The sequence below is a fragment of the Camelina sativa genome, chromosome 12 (assembly GCF_000633955.1).
Source record: "Camelina sativa cultivar DH55 chromosome 12, Cs, whole genome shotgun sequence".
In the NCBI taxonomy this organism is placed as follows: Eukaryota; Viridiplantae; Streptophyta; class Magnoliopsida; order Brassicales; family Brassicaceae; genus Camelina; species Camelina sativa.
In genome coordinates, this window is record NC_025696.1 from 21075392 (window position 1) to 21098548 (window position 23157).

The 23157-nt window shown below is 31.7% G+C and overlaps 2 protein-coding genes and 1 pseudogene across 3 annotated transcripts; 1 reads left to right on the plus strand and 2 right to left on the minus strand.

The window, feature by feature from the left end:
• On the plus strand, positions 7-3962 carry LOC104732377. 2 transcript variants are annotated; one of them, XM_010451909.2, is made up of 14 exons: positions 7-504; positions 607-684; positions 864-913; positions 1014-1067; positions 1153-1205; positions 1497-1569; positions 1780-1841; positions 2032-2100; positions 2546-2651; positions 2796-2863; positions 3019-3119; positions 3292-3387; positions 3541-3608; positions 3714-3962. In XM_010451909.2, the coding sequence occupies exons 1-14, from the start codon at positions 436-438 to the stop codon at positions 3838-3840; spliced, it is 1074 nt and encodes a 357-aa protein (XP_010450211.1). In that variant the 5' UTR covers positions 7-435; the 3' UTR covers positions 3841-3962. The 2 variants fall into 2 exon arrangements, with proteins under 2 accessions (XP_010450211.1, XP_010450212.1); XM_010451910.2 differs by having other exon boundaries at positions 610-684.
• LOC104732378 lies at positions 7640-12000 on the minus strand (annotated as a pseudogene).
• Positions 14587-15439, minus strand: LOC104733719. The gene is made up of 3 exons (XM_019233924.1): positions 15194-15439; positions 14982-15064; positions 14587-14896 (listed from the first exon to the last, which is right to left on the minus strand). The coding sequence occupies exons 1-3, from the start codon at positions 15421-15423 to the stop codon at positions 14622-14624; spliced, it is 588 nt and encodes a 195-aa protein (XP_019089469.1). The 5' UTR covers positions 15424-15439; the 3' UTR covers positions 14587-14621.

The window sequence follows — 23157 nt, forward strand, 5'->3', positions numbered from 1 at the left end:
AAAACTAAACCCAACAATTATCTGAACTGGGTCAGGTCTCGGGTTCGGGTCAATAAATCTGATCGGGTCTTTTTTCGGTTCCGACGAGTCAATGGTAGGTCAATGTCGGCGTATATGATCCGATAAACCGAGATTCTATGTGTATGATGTTGAACACATAACATCATATACTTCATACATGTGACCATGCAATACATATAGGTGATGTAGTTGAGTGTCCTTTATCATAGTTGGCATGTGTGGCCATGCATTCCGCCATACTTCAGGTAGCTCACAAAATATCCAAAAAAGAATCTTGAATTAGTTAGTCCCCTTTGTCAATTTCTTCCAATTCCAAGGTCTCCGGTGTGCCGCCGATTCCGTTTCTCTTTCCCCTGTTTTTGCTCTCCGACGTCCTCCTTACCTTTTTTTCCTCGTTTAATTACGTGCCGCCAAATGTCTCTCGCGTCGGACTCCACCGTGCCAACTGTTTCCACGGTCACCGTATCTTACTCGGAGCTCAAGGTAAAGATTGATCCCGAACTTGTCTTCATTTTTTTGTCTTCTCTGTGTTCTGTTTTTGTCTTATTAATTCTTCTTTTATCTTTCAATTTTGAGTGTTTATAGCAGAGCGACATAGATTTGTCTGAGAGGATTGAACAAGGATTTGGACCTAATGGACTTGGAATCCTCTCGGTTAAAGATGTATGTATCCACTTCTTAGCAAAAGCCATAGTTGTTAATTTTTTTAAGATTTAAAAAAGTACATAACTTCATTGAATTTGTGCATGTAATTTTTGTGTTGTATGGTTATTTGTCATCTCAATTGTGTTGGTTTAGAAGTAAAGATTACAATTCTGAGGTTGAAGTTTGTGTTTTTTTAGGTACCAGGGTATTCAGCTTTACGAAAGAATCTACTTCAGCTTGCACCTAGGTAATTGTTCTTTTTTCCTATAGCTGATTAGTTCAATGAAAGGTTAGAATTTTATGTTTTGGAAATAGCTAACAAGGGTTTATTTGTTTCCTATGTAAAGGTTAGCTGGTCTTCCTGAAGAGGTGAAGAGAGAGCTTGAAGATGCTCATAGTAGGTGAATATACTATTCTATTGTTTAACTTGGTTTTACTTATAATCTTCTATTCCATTTCCTACTCTTTTACTTTGTTTCTTCTTAGGTACAATTTTGGTTGGAGTCATGGCAAAGAGAAACTTGAATCTGGGAAGCTTGGTGAGCTTATACAAACTTTTCTTTTATTGCTTCAGAACGAGATGAAATTTCCCAGTCTATGTCTAATTACAAAACGAGATTTCGTAGTTGCAGATAGTTGGCTAAGTAAAGCTTTTCGTTTAATATCTTGTTTGGTTCGGTTACATATTACTCGATAACTGCAAGAGCTTATATACCATCTATTCGGTCCTTGTATACAAGAAGTTGAAATGTAATTTATGTGACAGTATTATATCTCTGGCCTGCTCTGATGAAAGTACTAAAAATAAAGTTTGTTTATTGTTTGTGCAGACGTGTTGAAGGGTTCCTACTATGCTAACCCTCTACAAGATGTACCAACAAGTAATCCATATGAAATAAAGCGGTAAATAACAACAGTTTTATGTTTGCAAAAGTCTTTGGCTTATGTAGCATTCTTGAAATGTGTTGAAATATTGACTGCCCGACTGAACTCTTGTGATTCCCAGATTCTCTAATGTAAAATTACTTGTATTCTGTGTTATGTTTACATGAACTATGTGTTCTTCTCTTCTATGATTCGTTATTTCATATTTATATTATTTTGCTTAAGTAGGTATCCATCATATTGTGGATCAAACATATGGCCAAGGAATTCTTTACCGGAGCTCGAAGGAGGTAACTAGGTGATACTTGCTTTGCTTTCGGATGTCGTTAGTTTGTGTAATCGGTAATAAAGTTTTTGTGTCTCAGCTTTGAGAATGCATAAAGTTTAGAATTTCTGGTATAGCTTGTTTTTTCTCAATTTTTCCTCAAGTTTAATATTTTCCTCCAATTAACTGAGTGTTTTCCATTCATGACATGACAGCTTTCAAAGCTCTTGGTAGTCTGATGTTCAAAGTTGGGCTTATGGTAGCTTACCACTGTGATCAATATGGTAATTACTTTTATTGGTGTTATTGAATCTATATTCAAACATCCTTGAATACATGTCCTTAAAGACGCTGAAGCTTCAATTGCCAAGATAGTCTTGGAATTGAGCGGAAAGCAGAAGCTCTCTTTGAAATGTCATCCAAAAAGCAGAAAATTTTCACTGAATTATTATTCCGGAAAATGCGATGCATTATGTGACTGTGTCTGTGGAGTAGCCTAGTTCACTTCTTACTCTTAAAATGATGAATAGTTAATTGTCTTAGTATAAGTGGGTGGATATAGTCACTGAAACCAGTGTATTTTCTAGATGCTGGCATGGTCTTTATATTGTGCATTACCTATGAAATGTATTAACATGAATCTGGTCCTAGATTTTTCCATGGTGCTAGTAATTTTCATGATTTTGTCATTGTCAATTTCTGTAGCCCTTTCCAATCCATGATTTGCAGTGTCAAAGGGCGTAAAACAACATGAAGAGCAAAATCTTGAAAAGATACTACTTGACTCTCGATGTCACAAAGGACGTCTACTTTATTATTTTCCTGCACAAGATAGGTAAAATTAGATTCCGGCCCTTCACAAGCCCTTCACAATACTTGTTGAACTCATGATATTTATGCCTCTTTGATAGTAGAACTTTCATTTGGGCGATAAAGGTACTTTATTGTCTTAGATATTGATATATTGTCTTCCATTCAGCACGATGCATGACAACGATTCCATCTCATCTTGGTGTGGATGGCATACGGACCATGGTTCACTCACAGGTGTCAGATTTTTCTTCTCTCTTGCTTTCCTGAGTTGTTAATGTTGGCTTAGGTTTAGTTGGATCCTTTTTTGATAGCATACTCATCTTCCTCTCTATATAGATGATATGTAGATATGTTTTTATTTAACTGTATCCTTATACGAATATCCACAGGTCTTACTCGTGCAATATTTTCTAGAGATTCAGTGGAAGTACCTTGTCCAGATCCTGATTCTGGCTTATACATACAAACACGGTCTGGTCAGATCGTAAAGGTAAAGTTGCTTCTCATGACTGTGCATAGTTCAGTGGAGCCTATTTGTTATCTAACGTCGAAACCAGATTCTGTTATGAATACGAGCTATACACCTTGTCCACTGCCCACTCTGCTTTGCTTACTTGTTATGAATAATTTTCTTAAGAATTGAATCCTTTACATTTAACTAGGTTGTGTATGGGGAAGATGAAATAGCATACCAAATAGGCGAGACAACAGCAATTCTGTCAAGGGGTTATCTTTGTGCTACACCTCATTGCGTACGGGTAAAATATTCTTTGTGCATTTACGGATAGATATGGCTCGTGGAATAAAACAACTAATCTGTTCATCATGGATGGTTCCTTTCAATTGTATTAAGTTTCAAATCTCTCTCTCGCTACACCAAAACTAATACATAGTTTCTTGTTTCTGTTCAGGCGCCACAAGGAGAGGAGGCTCGTGGTCTAGAGCGATCGACATTTGCATTGTTCATGCAACCTGACTGGTATTATTCTGAACTAAAGATAATTTTTAATTGGTTTAACACTGGAAAATCTTATTGTTGTACAAATATTAATAACAACAAAAACTGTGAATGTGGTGTTTGTAGGGATCAGAAGCTAACATTCCCAAAGGAAGTTACAATCGATGAAGAGTTATCTCTCTCTGACAGCGTCTTGACGTTTGGAGAATATACAGAGAAACTGCTTAACAAATACTACGATACAAAACCATAAGACCCTCCCCTTTTAATTCACTCTGTAAATGACGATTCCATTGGTGTAAGATATAAGATACAATCTCACCAACTTAGTACGTTATTTGATTTTTAATATATGGTTTTAGTTTGAAGTTTGAACCATATAGAACTTTACAGAAAGTACAAATAGCTGGTAAATAGGATTCTGTACCATGAACGCATTTGGTTCAATGTTTATTGAAGAACGTACAAAATACTGCAATACTACAATGAACATCAAATGGAGGTGTCGCTTTTTAGTCCTCATGGGACGAATGGATAAGGTAAGAAAAAGAAACGAGTACTACATTCAGACAAAAGTTAGGAGACGTGGCTGTATGTTGTTTGAAGGGGGCCACTCTTACTAGTACAAGAAGAATTTTGCTAGTGGTTAATAATATCTCTAATCTCTTTACACGGCTACACGCTTTTAACTCTCTCTAGTGGCCTTTTGGAGTTCCTAGTAGTTTTCTCTTTTCTTATTAGATTCTATCACTTCGCCGATAAGGAAACCATACTGAAGATTCTAATGCATGCACTAAGGGAGAAAAACAAGTAGAGAATGATATCGATAACGCAAAATAAGACAAATTGTGCTATACGTATATTATATGGTCCAAAGTCTGCGCTTCATAAGGTAGAAGAGTCAGATAAAAGTAAGTATGTCATGGCTTGATTCTAGAACATTTTGAATAATACATGGAGAGTAGTATAAATAAGATTGGATCCACTCGATTCGAATCAAGTAGTCCTCATCTTCTCTTTACTTATTATATAAAATGATTCATTCGATTCGTGGAGATAAGACATTGTTCATTATTGTTACTTTGAAAATATTGATGGTTTCCAGTTATATGTAAAATTTGACATGGTCAATCAAATTCTAAAACATTTTATTCGTGTCCACCTCTAATAGTAATAACAGAATTATATGAATCCAAGATCTAAAAACTCACAAGAATACGAAAGTGTTATAATTAGAAATGCAATAGAATGATAAAGAAATTGGATATTTTGTATAAACATTAGAAGGGCAATAACGTCATAAGCAACGAATAATAATAAAAAACGTGTTGGATAAAGAAGAAAAAAGATGAGATTCGCAGAAACAACAAAAGCCGTAGAACCACGTCCGTAGCAGCCGCGTCCGACTTCATCATCACACACACACGCTCTTTTCCTATAAATACTCTTCACGTCACTCACTCATCTTCAATTCTCCAATTCCTTCTCTTTTCACATCCTCCAGAGAAAAAATAATCGATCTTACTCTCTCTCTCTCTCTCTCTCTCTCACGTATATGCCCAATCCTTGTGCTCAGACTAAACCGAACCGGAAAACCAGCTTCGGAGATCGGTGTTTATTGATGGCTAAGCAGCAACGAACTCGGCTTTACATCCTTCGACGATGTGTCTCTATGCTGCTTTGTTGGCACGACCACTCTGATTAGGACGAAAATCTCTGTCGGATCCATGAAACCGGAACTGACCAAAGAAGTAGAAATCAGAAGAATGCGGTTTTTTGATCTAGAGTTTTTCTTTTAGTTTTATGGTTCTTTTGCTTTTTAGAATCCTCTTTTTTGCCCAAAAAAAAGAATCCTTGGAGAATCTTTTTGTAATTTGAGAAAGATTCTAATGATTGGGCCTTTTGGGCCTTTGCACATACTTTGAATACCATATGAACCTTCGGTTTTTTACTCAATGCCTAATTTTTCTCTGTCATTAATCATCATACTAGTAACTAGGTGATATCCCGTGCTATAGCATGAGATTATATATTTTGTTAGTTACTTTTTTTTGTAATATAGTTTTTTTATTTTGACTTATTTTGTTTGTTTATAAAGTGTTTATTTGTATATTTGGGTTTATACAGTAAATTGGAAATCCTAATAGAATAAGTAGTTTGTAAAATATAATTTTTCACATAAACAAACACACCGCAATATTGGATAGTAGTTTTGTAAGAGAATAGACACTCCGCAATATCGGATAGTAGTTTTGTAAGAGAATAGATACACCGCAATATTAGATAATAGTTTTGTAAGAGGAAGAGTTTTTCTTTATTTTGGTTTGTCGTCAAAAGAGGAGAAGTTGCTTGTTAAATTTTAGTATGAAATATTTCAATGGTTAGGAAACCATTGTATTTATAGTGAGATTAGGTATATTTAGGTTATCATTTAGAAGTTAATATTTGATATATCAAATCTCAGCAAAATTGTAAAAAACCAATTTAATTTATAGTTTGATAAAAATATATGTTTTAACGGGTTTAACTCAAAACTTTTTTATATTTTAAAACTTTTAAGAGTAAAAATATTAATATTACTTAAATATTTTATAGACTTAAATATATTATAATATTTTAAACTTTCGATGGAGTTCAAATATTTAAAATAATCTAAACATTCTATAAAAATTTAAATATTTATAATCTCTTAAACTTTTTTTAAAAACGTAAATATATTATAATATGTTTACTTTTTTAAAAGTTAAAATATGCTCAAATATAGAACCAAATTAAACTGTTAAATTTGGATACCTGATAAATCAAGCTTCCTGCTCATTTGTACTCAAAACATATTAGTCATATATTTATAGTGATTATGAACCTTATTCCAAAATATTTAGTCGATGTGGGATATACAGTACACATTTGCTGTAAATTAGTTTACAACTTTACATATATTTAATTTCTGTGTTTTTTATTCTTTTCATCTATACTAATCATAATTAATTACTATAATTTCGTTAATAAAATATTGAAAATTCTAAACTAAATGATGATTTGTTATTAATTAATTGTATTAAGTTGATTTGTTGTTTCCCTAAATATCTCACAATATAAAAGCAAATCAAATAAGTTTACATATATATATATATATATATACAATTTCGTATTTAATCTATTGATTATTTTGGAAGCAACAAAGTCACAATCCATAAGTCTTAAAGATTTCTCATTATCATTAATATTCATAATAATTATAGGGATTAAGTATGGTAGTAGTTAATATTTGATATTATTAAAGCCATTAAATACTCGGATACCGGTTTCCTTATTTATAGAGATTATACCTCTGTTTGGCGACATAAATAATTATTTTTGAACCAAACAACATACAAGATCCGAATATTATAAACCTGGAGTACAAACAAATCCACGAGCTTTTTCTTCTATTACCGGGTTTAAGAGGATCCACGTCCCGACCCGGTCGTAATTAAGTGGGTGAGCAAGGGGTATAATGGTCATTTAGTGAAATCAAAACTATAGGGTAATTAAATTAAATTAAGTGATTCTCTAATTATTTTTAATAAAAAACGTACCAAAACAAAGTCATGGTCCAATTTGAGTCTAGTGAGTACTTCAGCTTTAATAGTATAGATATTTTTTTATATCAATTTATCATCATAAAAAAGATAAAGAAGTATTAGGATCACTGGAGCCAAAAAAAAGGAAAGAGTCCAAACACTTATAGATTGATGTGTGATATCGTCTATTGGGTTCAAGTTCTTTTAGTGTTCTATATTGTATTTGTTAGGATGAAAAAAAAACAAAAAACGTAATGTTCGGGAGGGTATTAGATGGTTCGTAATCTGTAAAAGTTAATGAAATCGAGTTATAGGACGAGAAAATAGTTATCTTTATTAGTATTTTCTAAAAGTATATTAATGGAATGCATTTAAATGATAAAGCTTATACTAAAAAGTAAAAATGAAACCAAACTATTACTTTTCTCCATTATATTATATCAAGGTAAAGAAAATAACAAAGCATCACCAAATAAATATAATCCATTATTCATGCCATGTTTTTCATGGTGGATACTAGTTTTACTATATTTCATTACGAAATAGAACATGAATTAGGATTTTCATCACTAAACATCATATATTTGACCATCTCTTTTTCAGCTACTTGGATTGATATAAATACCTCTATCCATTTCAATTTCTTCATTTTTCTTTAAAAAATTCTTTGTCCTTTTTTTTCTTCTCCATTTTGTTTATCCTTTTACCCATCTTTTTCTTAAGTTTCTTCAACAATTTCACCTTATCAAAATTGCCTCTGATTACAACTTTTTGATTTTCTCTATCGACCACACATGTTTTGACTCCTATTCATACACCATTTAAAAGAAATGAATACAATACACATTTTGCTGTATTTCTTATTTCATTAATATTATTAAAAGTGCTGAAAATATATATAAATAGAAGTATTTATTATTTATCTTCGAATTCAGAAATAACTTTTCCGACGTCTACCTCGAACTTCTCACATAGAAGTGCCATATGAATTTCGACTTCTGTTGTACTATAAAAAAAGAAGTATGAAGAGTTAGAACACATGTAATATCCTTAAAAAGTAGTTTTTTTGGAACTTTCGTAATTAATCAAAACTATTAACTAGCAAGAAGTGATACACCTTGTTTGAGTCCTTGTTTTAAAAATCTCCGCCTACTACCGATTACACCCCGTAAAATCGGTAGACCCACCCTATCCGCCTCGACTAATGACTAATCCCCGCCTAGTATCAATTATTCGATTATGCGTGTTTAATTCAACATGTTTAACTCTGTGACAACCCGTCCCGCAGACACCACTAGCCCACTGCTAGCCATCCCAACGGACCCCAAGCTGGCCCTGCAGGGCATCAATCCTAACTCCTCACTGTTGACAGGAACTATTCATCCAAATCCACTATTAGGTTATTGGTGCGCCAGGCGTTCCTCGAACCTTGGTCCCCACCCTTTAACAACCTTCCACAAGACAAGCTGTCACCAATTGAGCTGCATAGTTGCTTTCCACAGTGAGGGGTTAGGATCGATGCCCTGCAGGGCCAGCTTGGGGTCCGTTGGGGCGGCTAGCGGTGGGCTAGTGGGGTCTGCGGGACGGGTTGTCATATAAAAATCTATTTTTATGTAGCAACCTATCCTGTTGACCCCACTAGCTCACCGCTAGCTTGCCCCCATAGGCCCGAAGCTGGCCCTGCAGGGCATCGATCCTAACCCCTCACTGTGGAAAGGAACTATTCATCCAAATCCACCAGTAGGTTATTGGTGCGCCAGGCGTTCCTCGAACCCTGGTCCCCACCCTTTAACAACCTACCACAAGACAAGCTGTCACCAATTGATCTGTAGTTGGTGTCAGCTTGTCTTGTGGAAGGTTGTTAAAGGGTGGGAACCAGGGTTCGAAGAACGCCTGACGCACCAATAACCTACTGGTGGATTTGGATGAATAGTTCCTTTCCACAGTGAGGGGTTAGGATCGATGCCCTGCAGGGCCAACTTCGGGCCTATGGGGCAAGCTAGTGGTGGGCTAGTGGGGTCAACGAGACAGGTTGTTACATAAAAATAAATTGAAACGACCCGACCTGTTTTTTTTTAATAATAAATATAATACATAATTAAGCATCCCACAATCTCTCCCAAAAACCTCAAGAACACTTCCTCTCCTTTTCTCTCTATCTCAAACGGCGTAACACCACCCAAAAACACGACCTAGGTCATTCTAAGTATGACAGTTCAATGGTTTTTCTTAAACCAAACCGACCCAAATCGATGAATTAAACAATCTGGTCGAACCAGAAAAGCTGGTGTCGACCGACACTACCATGGTGTCGATCGACACCCATCCCCAAAATCTCCAATTTTGGTTAACGGATGTTACAATTCTCCCCCTCTAACAAACGATTCGTCCTCGAATCTGAACACAATGCCACTCATCCGCAAAACTCATCAAACCACCGTCGTAACGGTTCGCATCATCCAACCATCTGGTCTACCGCAACCAGAACACCACTGGTCCAAACCAACCTGACCCCACTAGTCAACACAATCAGACCCCATCGGTCAAACCAAACCAGAATCTACCGGTCAACTAAAACCAGACTCCCTCAACCATCACAACTCTGGTCCCCCCGACCAGCATCCACCTGACCCTCCCGGTCCACACACAGCAACCTCGAGATGGAACCCCCATCAATCCCGAGATCCCGCACCTGATCTCAACCTGAAACCTGAGATTGAACCCCCATCAATCTCCTAAACCCACATCCGGTCACAATAGATAAATCTGATATTGAACCCCCATCAATCTCCTTATCCACTTCCGGTTACAATGGAAAATCTGAGATTGAACCCCCATCAATCTCCTTAACCCACTTCCGGTTACAATGCTTACCCCACGTCCTTGACACTTTTGCCACCAACTCATCTGCTCTTAAGTTGCAACTTTCAAGCCATACCAATCACACTCTCAGACCCCCCGTCTTCAAGCACACTCTCAGACCCCCCGTCTTCAAGCACACTCTCAGACTCCCCATCTTCGAGCCATACCGTCTCACCCTCGAGATCTCGGTACCAGGAGAACCCCCATCTCCTCTGCCACCCTCAAGACCGCAGTCCCTTGAGCTATCGGTATCTAGGGAACCCCCTGTCCCCTCAGGAGAACCCCCATCTCCTCATGAGTTGTTCAGGACCCCCCGTCCCTATAGCAACAGTCATAACGTCTATAAGCATTTCTCCAACCGGGACCACCCCCGTGATCCGCATAGAACACCTCAGTGTCCTACCAACACCATACTCTCTCCCAGAATATTACCACTGCCATGACCACCCCCAGGCCTCACTCCAAACATCCCAAACATTTTGGATGTCCCCTCGCACCCTTTCCAAAAATGGACAACTACTACCTCTCGAAAAACTTTCCATTTTAAGAAACTTTCCATTTATGAAAACTTTCCAATTTTAGAGGTCCCACGCAAATTCCTTTCCACATGACACACAAGTCAAAAATCCAAAAGAACTTCATTTGCAAAATATCCACTCCCACCAATCACTGCCAACGGTATTTCCCGATACCGGCGTGATCCACCACTTTCCAACAACTTTCAATAGCCAACTGCACCTCCCGCACAGAAACTAAAAACACTACACAGATAACATCACACAAAATCATTTACCGTGGAATCTCATTGAAGGCTCGAAGAGAATGATACTAGGAGTCCATTCCACAAACAAATTGACTAACTACTCATAATCAATTTCCTCACACAACATCATATATCAAGCAACAGGAAAATAATTCACCCAATTAAATTCCTAACCGCTCTAACCATCCACTTAACCATCCTAGAACCGTAAAGGCTCTAATACCAAATTGAAACGACCCGACCCATTTTTTTTTTTAATAATAAATACAATACATAATTAAGCATCCCGCAATCTCTCCCAAAAACCTCAAGAACACTTCCTCTCCTTTTCTCTCTGTCTCAAACGGCGTAACACCACCCAAAAACACGACCTAGGTCGTTCTCCCACTTAAATATGACGGTTCAATGGTTTTCCTTAAACCAAACCGATCCAAATCGACGAATTAAACAATCTGGTCGAACCAGAAAAACTGGTGTCGATCGACACTACCCTGGAGTCGATCGACACCCATCCCCAAAATCCCCAATTTTGGTTCACAGATGTTACAAACTCGATTATAACTCACCTAATCTGACTACTCCCAACTTAATTTTGTGTATACAGATTATTTTTTGAGCCAAATATAAATCAAATTTTTTTTTATTTAGACATCTAAACTAAGAGTTTGTGATGTTTTATAGTAACTAATGTACAAACTTTTAATGAAAATTATAAAATTTTATTTTAAAATTATGATTTTACATGTTTACTATAATTTTAAAGACAGTACTATAGTTTTATATTTTATTTGATATATTTTTTTAACATAAATAGAGTTATATATATATATTTAATACTATATATTTATATTTTATTATTTATTAATAAAATAATCCTAAAACTAGTCCCTGATTAATCCCCGTTTAATCCCCGATTTTCTCGCTAAGCCCACCCGAATCGCCCGACTAGTGCCTAGAAATTGTTTATGGTTCTTTTTTTTTGTTTTTGTTTTGTTTTTTTTTGTTCTTTATTATTCTCTATAATTGTCTCATCTTCATCATTTTTTTCCTGAACTACTTCAGGTTCATCATCTTCTTTCTCAACCATATCTGCTTTCTCATTCACCTTCAAGATTTCTGTCGTTTTGCCAGTTTTCTTCTTGAGAGTTTTCAATAGCTTCTCCAAATTAAAATTACCACTAACCATAACTTTTTGATTACCACAAACCATATCGGTTGTACATGCTTCAACTCCTAGAAATCACATATAATTTAAATTTATTATTATAACATAATTAGTATCTTATCCTTAATAATATATGCGACGGTCCAAACAGTACAAAATATACAAAGCTTTGTTACCAAATTTTCATCATGACATTTTAACTTTGTTCCTACAATTCCATTAATTCATAATTTTTCTAAGAAACATTAAATATATAATATGTAAAACGTAAAAAAATAAAAAAATAAACAATCAGTGAAAACACTTTTTGAAAAAAATTAAAACCAAAAAGATAATTTTAATTTATTAATTACACCAAAATATAAAAATATAAAGTATTCAAAAAAAATATAATTCAATGCAAAAGCAAAATGTATAATTTGTATCACAAATACGATATCATATTGAGAATATGAACTATAAATCTATAACATATATATATTTTGCTTACCTTCGAATTTGGAAATAGCTCTTTTGATATCTTTTACGCAGTTTTCACAATGCATCCAAATCTTCAACTCGGCTTCAGTTGTATCGCTGAATATATTTTCAAAAGAGAAAACAGATAGCGTCATAAGAACATATAAAAGACACAAATCTTATTTAATTTACATAGATATGAAGAAATTAAAACTATTATGTCATTCTACTTTTTTGGAATATTCCGTCATGACTGCTTTGAAAAAAAGCCCATGGCTATCTAACTCTATATAAAATATATTAATTATTTTAGAATTATCTCAGCCTAAGTTTATAAGAAATTAAACACTTCAGAAATAAGAGAAGAAAATTTTTGTTAATCAATCTTCTTTTGCTAGCAGAAAAATAATAATTTACAAGGGATTTATATAAAAATTATTTTCCTTAAAAGATTTCACAAAAATTTGCCTTAATACAGATGTAAGAAAAACATATATTTTTTTTCATTTTCTTATTTGTTTGTTTCTAACAATTTAATCATAATTTAGGAAAATAAATAAATATCTTGTTTTCCTATTAATAAATATTTAATTTTAAATCTAAAATATTCTCATTTTATTTTTCTTTTCTAAAATAACTCATTTTATTTATTTCTATGGTGTTTTTAGGTAAACAAGAAATAGTAATTTTATTATCTTTTTATTTACTTTCATATCATTAAAAACATGTCAGATTTGTGATTATATGTGGGATATGTAAACATAAGACTATATATAAGTATTGGAGAAAAGTTAAAGAAATAAAACATGAGAGATTTATTATGAAAAGGGTCTTTCGACAAAATTACAAATTAATTATCTTTCTCTTTTTTGAAAATCACAATTGTTTGAAAAAAAATCGTTGAAACAATTTTTACATGAAAAGTCCAAAAAATTGTTATAATTGATTGTAGTAGTTGCATTGATTTATTTAATTGGGAGTTGTAATTTGATACGACCCGACCCATTTTTTTTTTTTAGAATAATAATAAACCATTGGTCTCATACCCACTACCACCTGATCACAACCAAACCAAACAGCGGAAAATAACCAACATATATCATTAAACCAATAACCAATAAATAATAAACCAATAATTGAATGGCAATAATAAACCAACCAACAGTATCATAAAACATCAACTAGCAACCTAGCGATGATATAGTGACCCAACTCTAACAACCTAACAGAAGTCAGATCACATCAATGAGCCACTAGAACATCCTCATCTTCATTGCCTTGATTCCACGATCACACTTTGCCTTTACCTACACCACAACACATATGAGATGGGTGAGCATTTTATAAACACTCGGTGAGGCAATCCTCCCATCTACTGGGCTATACATACAAGCAATTGAGATATCTCTAACCATCAAACAACAATCAACAAACAAACCAGGAACAACATCGACCGACACCAACCAATGCATCGACCGACACCAATCATCATAAAAAAGATAAAGATGCATTAGGATCACTGGAGCCACAAAAGGGAGGAGTCCAAACACTTATAGATTGATGTGTGATATCGTCTATTGGGTTCAAATTCTTTCAGTGTTGTATATTGTATTTGTTAGGATGAAAAATAAACACAAAAAACGTAATATTCGGGAGGGTATTTTATGGTTCGTAATCTACAAACAATGTCTTGAGTGACGTGATTGCTTTACTGAATCCATAAGCAGTGGATGCTCTATCATGGCTTCTTGGTAAGAAGCTTCAGGTTTTGGCTAAAGCAGATATCTCTTTCTCAAAATATACAATATTTGAGCCAACCGAGTAATTATATCAAACTTGTCAAGCTGCATGGATTAAGTTTTGAGATCTTTACAAATCGTTTACTAACGGAGTTGGAGTTGAACTTGATTTATATGTTGGGACAGTCTTCGTCTAATTGAAACTTGAATTGAAATCTTAACAACTAAAAGTTACTGAAATCAAGTTCTAGGACGAGAAAAATATCTTTTATTAATAGTTGTTGAAATTATTAACTAAAAATGATATTAACTGAATGCATTTAAAAGATAAAACTTATACTAAAAAGGGAACTTGAAACCAAACTATTATTTTTCTCCATTATATTATTTCAAGGTAAAGAAAATAACAAAGTATCACCAAACAAATGCAATCCATTATCATATCAAGTTTCTCATGATAGATATTCGTTTGACTATATTTCATTACGAAATAGAACATGCATTAGGATTTTCATCACTAAACATCATATATCTGGACATCTCTTTTTCATCAACACTACTTGGGTTGATATAAATACCTCTATCCATTTCAAATTTTTCATCTTCCTTTATAGGTTCTTTGTCCTTTTTCTTCTGCTCCATTTTGTTTATCCTTTTACGCATTTTTTTCTTAAGTTTTTTCAATAACTTTTCCTTATCAAAATCGCCTGTGATTACAACTTTTTGATTTTCTATATCGACTGCACATGTTTTGACTCCTATTCATACACCACTCAAAAGAAATGAATACAATACACATTTTGTTGTATTTGTTATTTCATTAATATAAATATAAATATTTACCTTCAAATTTAGATATAACTTTTCCGACGTCTACCTCAAACTTCTCACATAGAAATGCCATATGAATTTCGACTTCTGGTGTACTACAAAAAAACATGAAGAATTAGAACACATGTTTTTTTTTTGTTTTGTGCAAAGAGTTAGAACACGTGCTACTTTTTTTGGAACTTCCATAGTTAATCAAAACTATTAACTAGTACGAAGTGATACACCTTGTTTGAGGGGTTTCAATTTTTTTTTCATCTTCATTATTCTCTATAATTGTTTCATGTTCCTCGTTTTCTTCCAGAACTACTTCAGGTTCATCATCTTCTTTCTCAACCATATCAGCTTTCTCATTCACCTTCAAGATTTCTGCCTTTTTGCCAGTTTTTTTCTTGAGAGTTTTCAATAGCTCCTCCAAATTAAAAAAACCACTAACCATAACTTTTTGATTAACCATATCTGTTGTACATGCTTCAACTCCTAAAAATCACATATAATTTAAATTATTATTATAACATAATTAGTATGTTATCCTTACTAATATATGTGACGGTCCAAACATTACAAAATATCCAAAGCTTTGTGACCAAATTTCATCATGATATCTTAAATTTGTTCCTACAATTCCAATAATTCATAATTTTCTAAGAAAGTATTAAATATATAATATGTAAAATGTAAAAACTAAAAAAAAAATAATCAGCAAAAACATTTTTTGAGAAAAATTAAAGCCAAAAAGATAATTTTAAATTATTAGTTATACCAAAATATAAAAGTATAAAGTATTCAAAAAATATATAATTCAATGCAAAAGCGAAATGTATAATTTGTATCATAAATACGATCTATATAGTATATTGAGAATATGAACTATAAATCTATAACATATATATAGTTTGCTTGCCTTCAAATTTTGAAATAGCTCTTTTGACATCTTTTACGCAGTTTTCACAATGCATCCAAATCTTCAACTCGGCTTCAGTTGTATCGCTGAACATATTTTCAAAAGAGAAAACAGATAGCATCATAAGAACATATAAAAGACACAACTCTTATTTAATTTACATAGATATGAAGAAATTAAAACTATTATGTCATTCTACTTTTCAGGAATATTCCGTCGTGACCGCTTTGAAAAACAACCCATGGCTATCTAACTCTATATAAAATATATTAATTGTTTTAGAATTATCTCAGCCTAAGTTTGTAAGAAATTAAAAACTTAAGAAATAAGAGAAGAAATTTTTTGTTGATCAATCTTTTTTGCTAGCAGATTAATAATAATTTACAAGGGATTTATATAGAAATTATTATCCTTAAAAGATTTCACAAAAATTTGTATTAATACAGATGTAAGAAAAACATATACTTTTCTACATTTTCTTATTTATTTGTTTGTAACAATTTAATCATAATTTAGGGAAATAAATAAATATCTTGCTTTCCTATTAATAAATATTTAATTTTTAATCTCAAATATTCCCATTTTATTTTATCTTTTCTAAAATAACTCATTTTATTTATTTCTATGGTTTTTTTAAGTAAAAAGAAATAGTACTTTTATTATCTTTTTATTTACTTTCATATCATTAAAATCATGTCAGATTTGTGAAATATGTGGGATATGTAAAAGTAAGACTATATATAAGTATTGGAGAAAAGTTAAAGAAACAATACATGAGAGATTTATTATGAAAAGGGTCTTTCGACAAAATTACATATTAATTATCTTTTTTTTTTGTTTTGTGAAAATCACAATTGTTTGAAAAAAATCGTTGAAACAATTTTTACCGATGAAAAAGTCCAAAAAAGTGTTATAAACGATTGTATTAGTTGCGTTGATTTATTTAATTGCGCGTTGTAATTTGAAACGATCCAACCCGTTTTTTTAGTATACTAATAAACTAGTAGTCTCATACCCACTAGCCACTTGACCACAATCAAACCAAACAGCGGAAAATAACTAACAAATACCATAAAACCAATAACCAATAATTCAATAGCAATAATAAACCAACCTACAATATCATAAAACATCTACTAGCAACCTAGCGATGATCTAGTAACCCAACTCTAACAACCTAACAGAAGTCAGACCACATCAATAAGCCACTAGAACATCCTCCTCTTCATTGCCTTGATTCCACGATCAGATTTTGCTTTTACCTACACCACAACACATATGAAATGGGTGAGTATTTTATAAAAACTCAGTGTGACAACCCTCCCATCTACTGGGCTATACACACAAGCAATTGATATATCTCTAACCATCAAACAACAATCAACAAACAAACCAGAAATTGCATCGACAAACACCAACCAATACATCGACCGACACCAACCAATGCATTGACCGACACCAATCATCATAAAAAAGATAAAGAAGTATTAGGATCACTGGAGCCAAAGGGAAGAGTCCAAACACTTAAAGATTGATGTGTGATATCGTCTAATGGGTTCAAGTTCTTTTAGTGTTCTATATTGTATTTGTTAGGATGGAAAAAAAAAACGTCATATTCGGGAGGGTATTTTATGGTTCGTAATCTACAAACAATGTCTTGAGTGACGTGACAGCTTTACTGAATCCATAAGCAGTGGATGCTCTATCATGGCTTCTTGGTAAGAAACTTCAGGTTTTGGCTAAAGCATATATCTCTTTCTCAAAAGATACAGTATTTGAGCCAACCGAGTAATTATATCAAACTTGTCAAGCTGCATGGATTAAGTTTTGGGATCTTTTATAAATCATTTACTAACGAAGTTGGAGTTGAACTTGATTTATATGTTGGGACAGTCTTCATCTAATTGAAACTTGAATTGAAATCTTAACAACTAAAAGTTATTGAAATCGAGTTCTAGGAAGAGAAAAAATATCTTTTATTAATATTTGTTCAAATTATTAACTAAAAATGATATTAACTGAATGCATTTAAAAGATAAAGCTTATACTAAAAAGGGAAATTGAAACCAAACTATTATTTTTCTCCATTATATTATTTCAAGGTAAAGAAAATAACAAAGTATCACCAAATAAATACAATCCATTATCATATCAAGTTTCTCATGATAGATATTAGTTTGACTATATTTCATTACGAAATAGAACATGCATTAGGATTTTCATCACTAAACATTATATATATATGGACATCTCCTTTTCATCAACACTACTTGGGTTGATATAAATACCTCTATCCATTTCAATTTTTTTCATCTTTCTTTATATGTTCTTTGTCCTTTTTCTTCTGCTCCATTTTGTTTATCCTTTTATGCATTTTTTTCTTATGTTTTTTCAATAACTTTTCCTTATCAAAATCGCCTGTGATTACCACTTTTTGATTTTATATATCGACCACAAATGTTTTGACTCCTATTCATACACCATTCAAAAGAAATGAATACAATACACATTTTGTTGTATTTGTTATTTCATTAATATAAATATAAGTATTTACCTTCAAATTTAGAAATAACTTTTCCGACGTCTACCTCAAACTTCTCACATAGAAATGCCATATGAATTTCGATTTCTGTTGTACTACAGAAAAATAAAAACATGAAGAGTTAGAACACATGTCTTTTTTTTGTTCATAGAGTTAGAACACATGCTACTTTTTTTGGAACTTCCATAGTTAATCAAAACTATTAACTAGTACGAAGTGATACACCTTGTTTGAGGGGTTTCAATTTTTTTTCATCTTCATTATTCTCTATAATTGTTTCATGTTCCTCGTTTCTTCCAGAACTACTCCAGGTTCATCATATTCTTTCTCATCCATATCAGCTTTCTCATTCACCATCAAGATTTCTGCCTTTTTACCTGTTTTTTTCTTGAGAGTTTTCAATAGCTTCTCCAAATTAAAATTACCACTGACCATAACTTTTTGATTAAGTATATCTGTTGTATATGCTTCAACTCCTAGCAATCACATATAACTTAAATGTATTATTAATTATAACATAGCTACTATATTATCCTTAATAATATATGTGATCGTTCCAAACGTTATAAAATATCAAAAGCTTTGTGACAAATGGTTTCCTACAATTCCATCAACTCATAATTTTCCTAAGAAATTTTAAATATAGGAAATGCAAAACGTAAAAATTAGATTTAAAAACAATCAGCAAAACGTGATTTTCTGAGCCAAAAAAAACATGAAAATATTTTTAAATCATCAATTACAGCAAAAAATAAAAAATACTAAATATTCAAGAAAATATAATTCAATGCAGAAGTGAGAGGTATAATTTGTTCCACAAATACGATATATATAGTATATGAGGAATATGAACTAAATATTCAAGTTTGCTTGCCTTCTAATTTGGAAATAGCTCTTTTAACATATTTTTCGCAATTTTCACAATGCATCCAAATCTTCAACTCGGCTTCAACTGAATTGCTGAACAGATTTCCAAAGAGAAAACAGATGTAGCATCACAAGAACACATAAAAGACATATCTCTTTTTACATAGATATGAAGAAATTAAAATTATCATGTCACTTTACTTTTCAGGAATATTTTGTCGTGGCCGCTTTGACAAACATTTCATTGACAAACAATCCATTGCTAGAACTCTACATAAAATATACTAAATTTTTAAGAATTATCTCAGCTAAATTTATAAGAAAATAAACACTTAGGAAATAAGAGAAGAAAAGTTTTAAAGACATAAAAATATTTTTTGTTGTTGATCAATCTTTTTTGTGCTATCAGAAAAATATGAATTTGTCAATCTAAAAAAAAAGAATTATATAGAAAACAAGAAAAATTGCCTTAATACATATGTAAAAAAAATACATATATATATATATATATATTCTATATTTTCATATGTGTTTTTATCTAACAAATTAATCTTTATTAAGGGAAATAAATAACTATGTTTCTCTTCTATTAATAATTTTAAAGTTTTTAAAGTTTTACATCTCAAATTTTCCCATTTCATTTTTATTTATATTTAAAATAACTCACTGTATTAATTTTCTATGGTGTTCTTAAGTAAAGAAAAGGTACTTTTATTATCTTGTAATTTACTTTCATATCATTAACAAATGTCAGATTTGTGAAATATGTGACATATGTAAAAACAAGATTATATATATAAATTGGAGAAAGGTTAAAGAAACAATAAATGAGAGATTTATCATATGGAAAGGGCTTTTGAAAAGATTACAAATTAATTATCCTTTTGTGAAATTATATGTTCATATAATTAAACACATGTCAAAATTTTGAAGTATCTGACATATTTGAAAACAAGACTATATAGAGAAAAATTAAAATAAAAAAAGTGGATGAGAAATTTCTTTGTTGAAAAGAGTCTTCTACAAGATTACTTTAATTATTAAAAAAAACTAAGAAACACCATCCATAGGTATTTTCATTAATTTGATATTTTAAAAAGGGAATTTGGCAAAAATAAATATAAAAAACTATATTTAACTAAGTAATCATTCTAACCATTTATCTATTATATACCACTAGGTTTTGAACCCACACTATGCGTGGGTTTATTTGATAAAATTTATATATGATTGATGACGGTAATGAAATATTATCTTATAGAAAACTTTAAATTACTATTAAAGAGAAAATTAAATTTCAGATACACAATTTTAAAAAATATAAAAATCAGTTGTGTTTTAAAATCAAATCTGATAAAAAATCATGAATTTGTCTTGACATCCAGACAAGGCGGATCAAACTGGTGACCTCACATATAACCGTTTCTTTAACCACCAGAAAAACGAAACAATTTTATAATGAGTTTATCTCGTTTTTCATATTTAATTGATCGCTATCACCTATGTTTTCGTTTTTTTTATTCAATATTTTCATATTCTTCATATTCTCTATTATCATTTTCATTGTCAAATTTTATGGTAATTGTCATCGTTACTTCTACCGTTTGGTTTTTTGTTATACTTATACTCTTGTCCTTGTTCTTCCTCGTCAACTTCTTCACATTCTTCCACTGAAAAAAAAAGTTTTGGACTACCACACAACTTGTTAACCCATCAAACACCAAGACCAAAATTATTTCTTTTCTTATATAAATTGTGCAATTCATGAAGACCAGCATAGTCAACACATGCACCCAATTATTGATAGTTTCATGTTTATACTTATTCGGTTTTAGATCCACACGTATTGAAACTTCTCAAACCAAAATCCTTACTTGCAGAGAAAGTAATATGAACACATGTATAGTTAAAACAATATTTGTGCTTTTCGTGGATTCTTTGTCTTTAAACTCAAATAACATCAAATCAAGGTCTTGCGATGTCAATCCTTCTTTCTTAGACTTAAAAATAAAAATTTTACTGCAAAAGTATCAAATCATCAGTAAAATCATACACAAAAACATGTTTTACAGTTCATAAGAGATATAAAGCACAAACTAATATTTAGTAATTCTTAAACTTTAAAATTTTTATATCTAATATTTTATACGTTAATATTATTTAAAAAATATTTTATACGTTAATATTTTATACCTATCGTTAATATTATTTTAATATTTTATATGTTAATATTTATTCTAGATGAAAATACGTCAATATATCTTATATATGTTCATATTATAATATGTTCTTAGTATAAATATTAATCATTTAAAATATTTAAAACTTTAGATGTAGTTTAAATATTTATAAAAAATTTTTTTTTAAAGTTAAATATTAATGACACTTTAACTTTTATAGAGTTTAAATAGTTATAATATTTTAACATTTTTATGGAGGTATTTATAATATTTTTAAACATTCTATAATAAATATCTAAACCTTTAAAAAAATTAATTTACTAAAATAAATCAAATAAACTTTTAAATTTGGAAACCTGATAAATAAGCATAAGTCAAGCAAACATGATAAATTTATAGTTAAAAACATATCAGTTTTATTTATAATGATTCTCTGCCATTGTCTAAAATTTTATAGCCGATGTGGGATGTTGTACATATTTATTTTATTTCTATAAATTTTACTTTTTTTTTCTAAAAATTCTTAATAATATAGATCACTACTATATTTCCAAAAATGTTAATTAGTGAAATATCTAATTCTTATTAGTTGTTTTAAATCCTATGTGGACACATTTAGGAGTTTATAGCTTCAACTTTTTATTAGTATATATATAATATTTTAAAATTTCTATGGAGGTTAAGTAATTGTAATATTTTAAAGGGAGAGTTACTAGAATATTGCATAAAAGCTTCCTTATTACAAAAGTAACATACAATTGTTTGTAATTGCTAGACTAACACATTGTACCTATACTACCCCTGAAGCTAGTGTTGGGAAAAAACGTAATTACGGCTAATGCCATTAGAAAAAAAAACATTGGAAGTTGGGACTAAGTCTACCGATCCTTTGATGGTAGATTTATACACGTGGACTGATTAAAGGTGTACATCAGATATTTTTGGTACACTTAGTTGTAGTGCTGGTACACTTAACCGTCGACGTAGATGGTACACTTAGTTGTAGTGTTGGTACACTTATCGGTCGACGTATATGAAATCGATTCGTTAGATTAAGTTGGTAGAGGAATTTCCCTTTGATGATAGACTTATGTTTTTAGCGCGTGTAGCGACAAACGTAAAAGGGTGGGAAGATATTTATGGTAGACTAATGGGCTGTTGCGACAGATTTATGCGACAGCCTTCTCTCGTTACAGATATTTTTGGTATACTTTGTTTGTTTTTTGAAATAGTTTTCGTAGTGTTGTGGTAGGCTTCTTGTCCGTGGTAGATTTAGTAAGCAAGATTGACAGCTGTAAAGTCTTACCAGAATAACACAAATTTGTTTGAGCTGGCAAAGACAGTCTAGCGTTGCGATAGACTTATTGGAGGAAGATCTAAACAGGTTTGTTGTTCTTCCGATTAATGGTGTTCATGTAATAAAGTTTGTAGCAGATTCATCAATCGTGTTCTGTTTGTCGGCCGGAGCAAACGTTTTTTTCCTACTCAGTTTCAAAAATCTTTCCTCTGGGTTCATCCATGGAAGAGCAAGATATCGTTTCGTAAATCTATATAACTCACTTTTTATAGGTTTTTAATTTAGAAATCAGATGTTGAGACGAAAATCTATAATAGTTGAGTAAAAACCCTACAAGTGAAACCAAAAAAATAGACATAAGTCGTGAAAAAATAAAGTGAGGCAGGGAAAATTAGGGTTTT

What these genes read in the sequence shown, in the direction of transcription:
- LOC104732377 (XM_010451909.2), top strand. Translation starts at nt 436, where the DNA reads ATGTCTCTCGCGTCGGACTCCACCGTGCCAACTGTTTCCACGGTCACC. An exon ending in ACTTGAATCTGGGAAGCTTG is followed by an intron (nt 1,206 to 1,496) that starts GTGAGCTTATAC and finishes TTGTTTGTGCAG; the next exon opens with ACGTGTTGAAGGGTTCCTAC. An exon ending in AATCCATATGAAATAAAGCG is followed by an intron (nt 1,570 to 1,779) that starts GTAAATAACAAC and finishes TTGCTTAAGTAG; the next exon opens with GTATCCATCATATTGTGGAT.
- LOC104733719 (XM_019233924.1), bottom strand. Translation starts at nt 15,423, where the DNA reads ATGGTTAATCAAAAAGTTATGGTTAGTGGTTTTTTTAATTTGGAGGAG. An exon ending in ATTGAAACCCCTCAAACAAG is followed by an intron (nt 15,065 to 15,193) that starts GTGTATCACTTC and finishes GTTTTTTTGTAG; the next exon opens with TACACCAGAAGTCGAAATTC. An exon ending in AGTTATATCTAAATTTGAAG is followed by an intron (nt 14,897 to 14,981) that starts GTAAATATTTAT and finishes GTGTATGAATAG; the next exon opens with GAGTCAAAACATGTGCAGTC.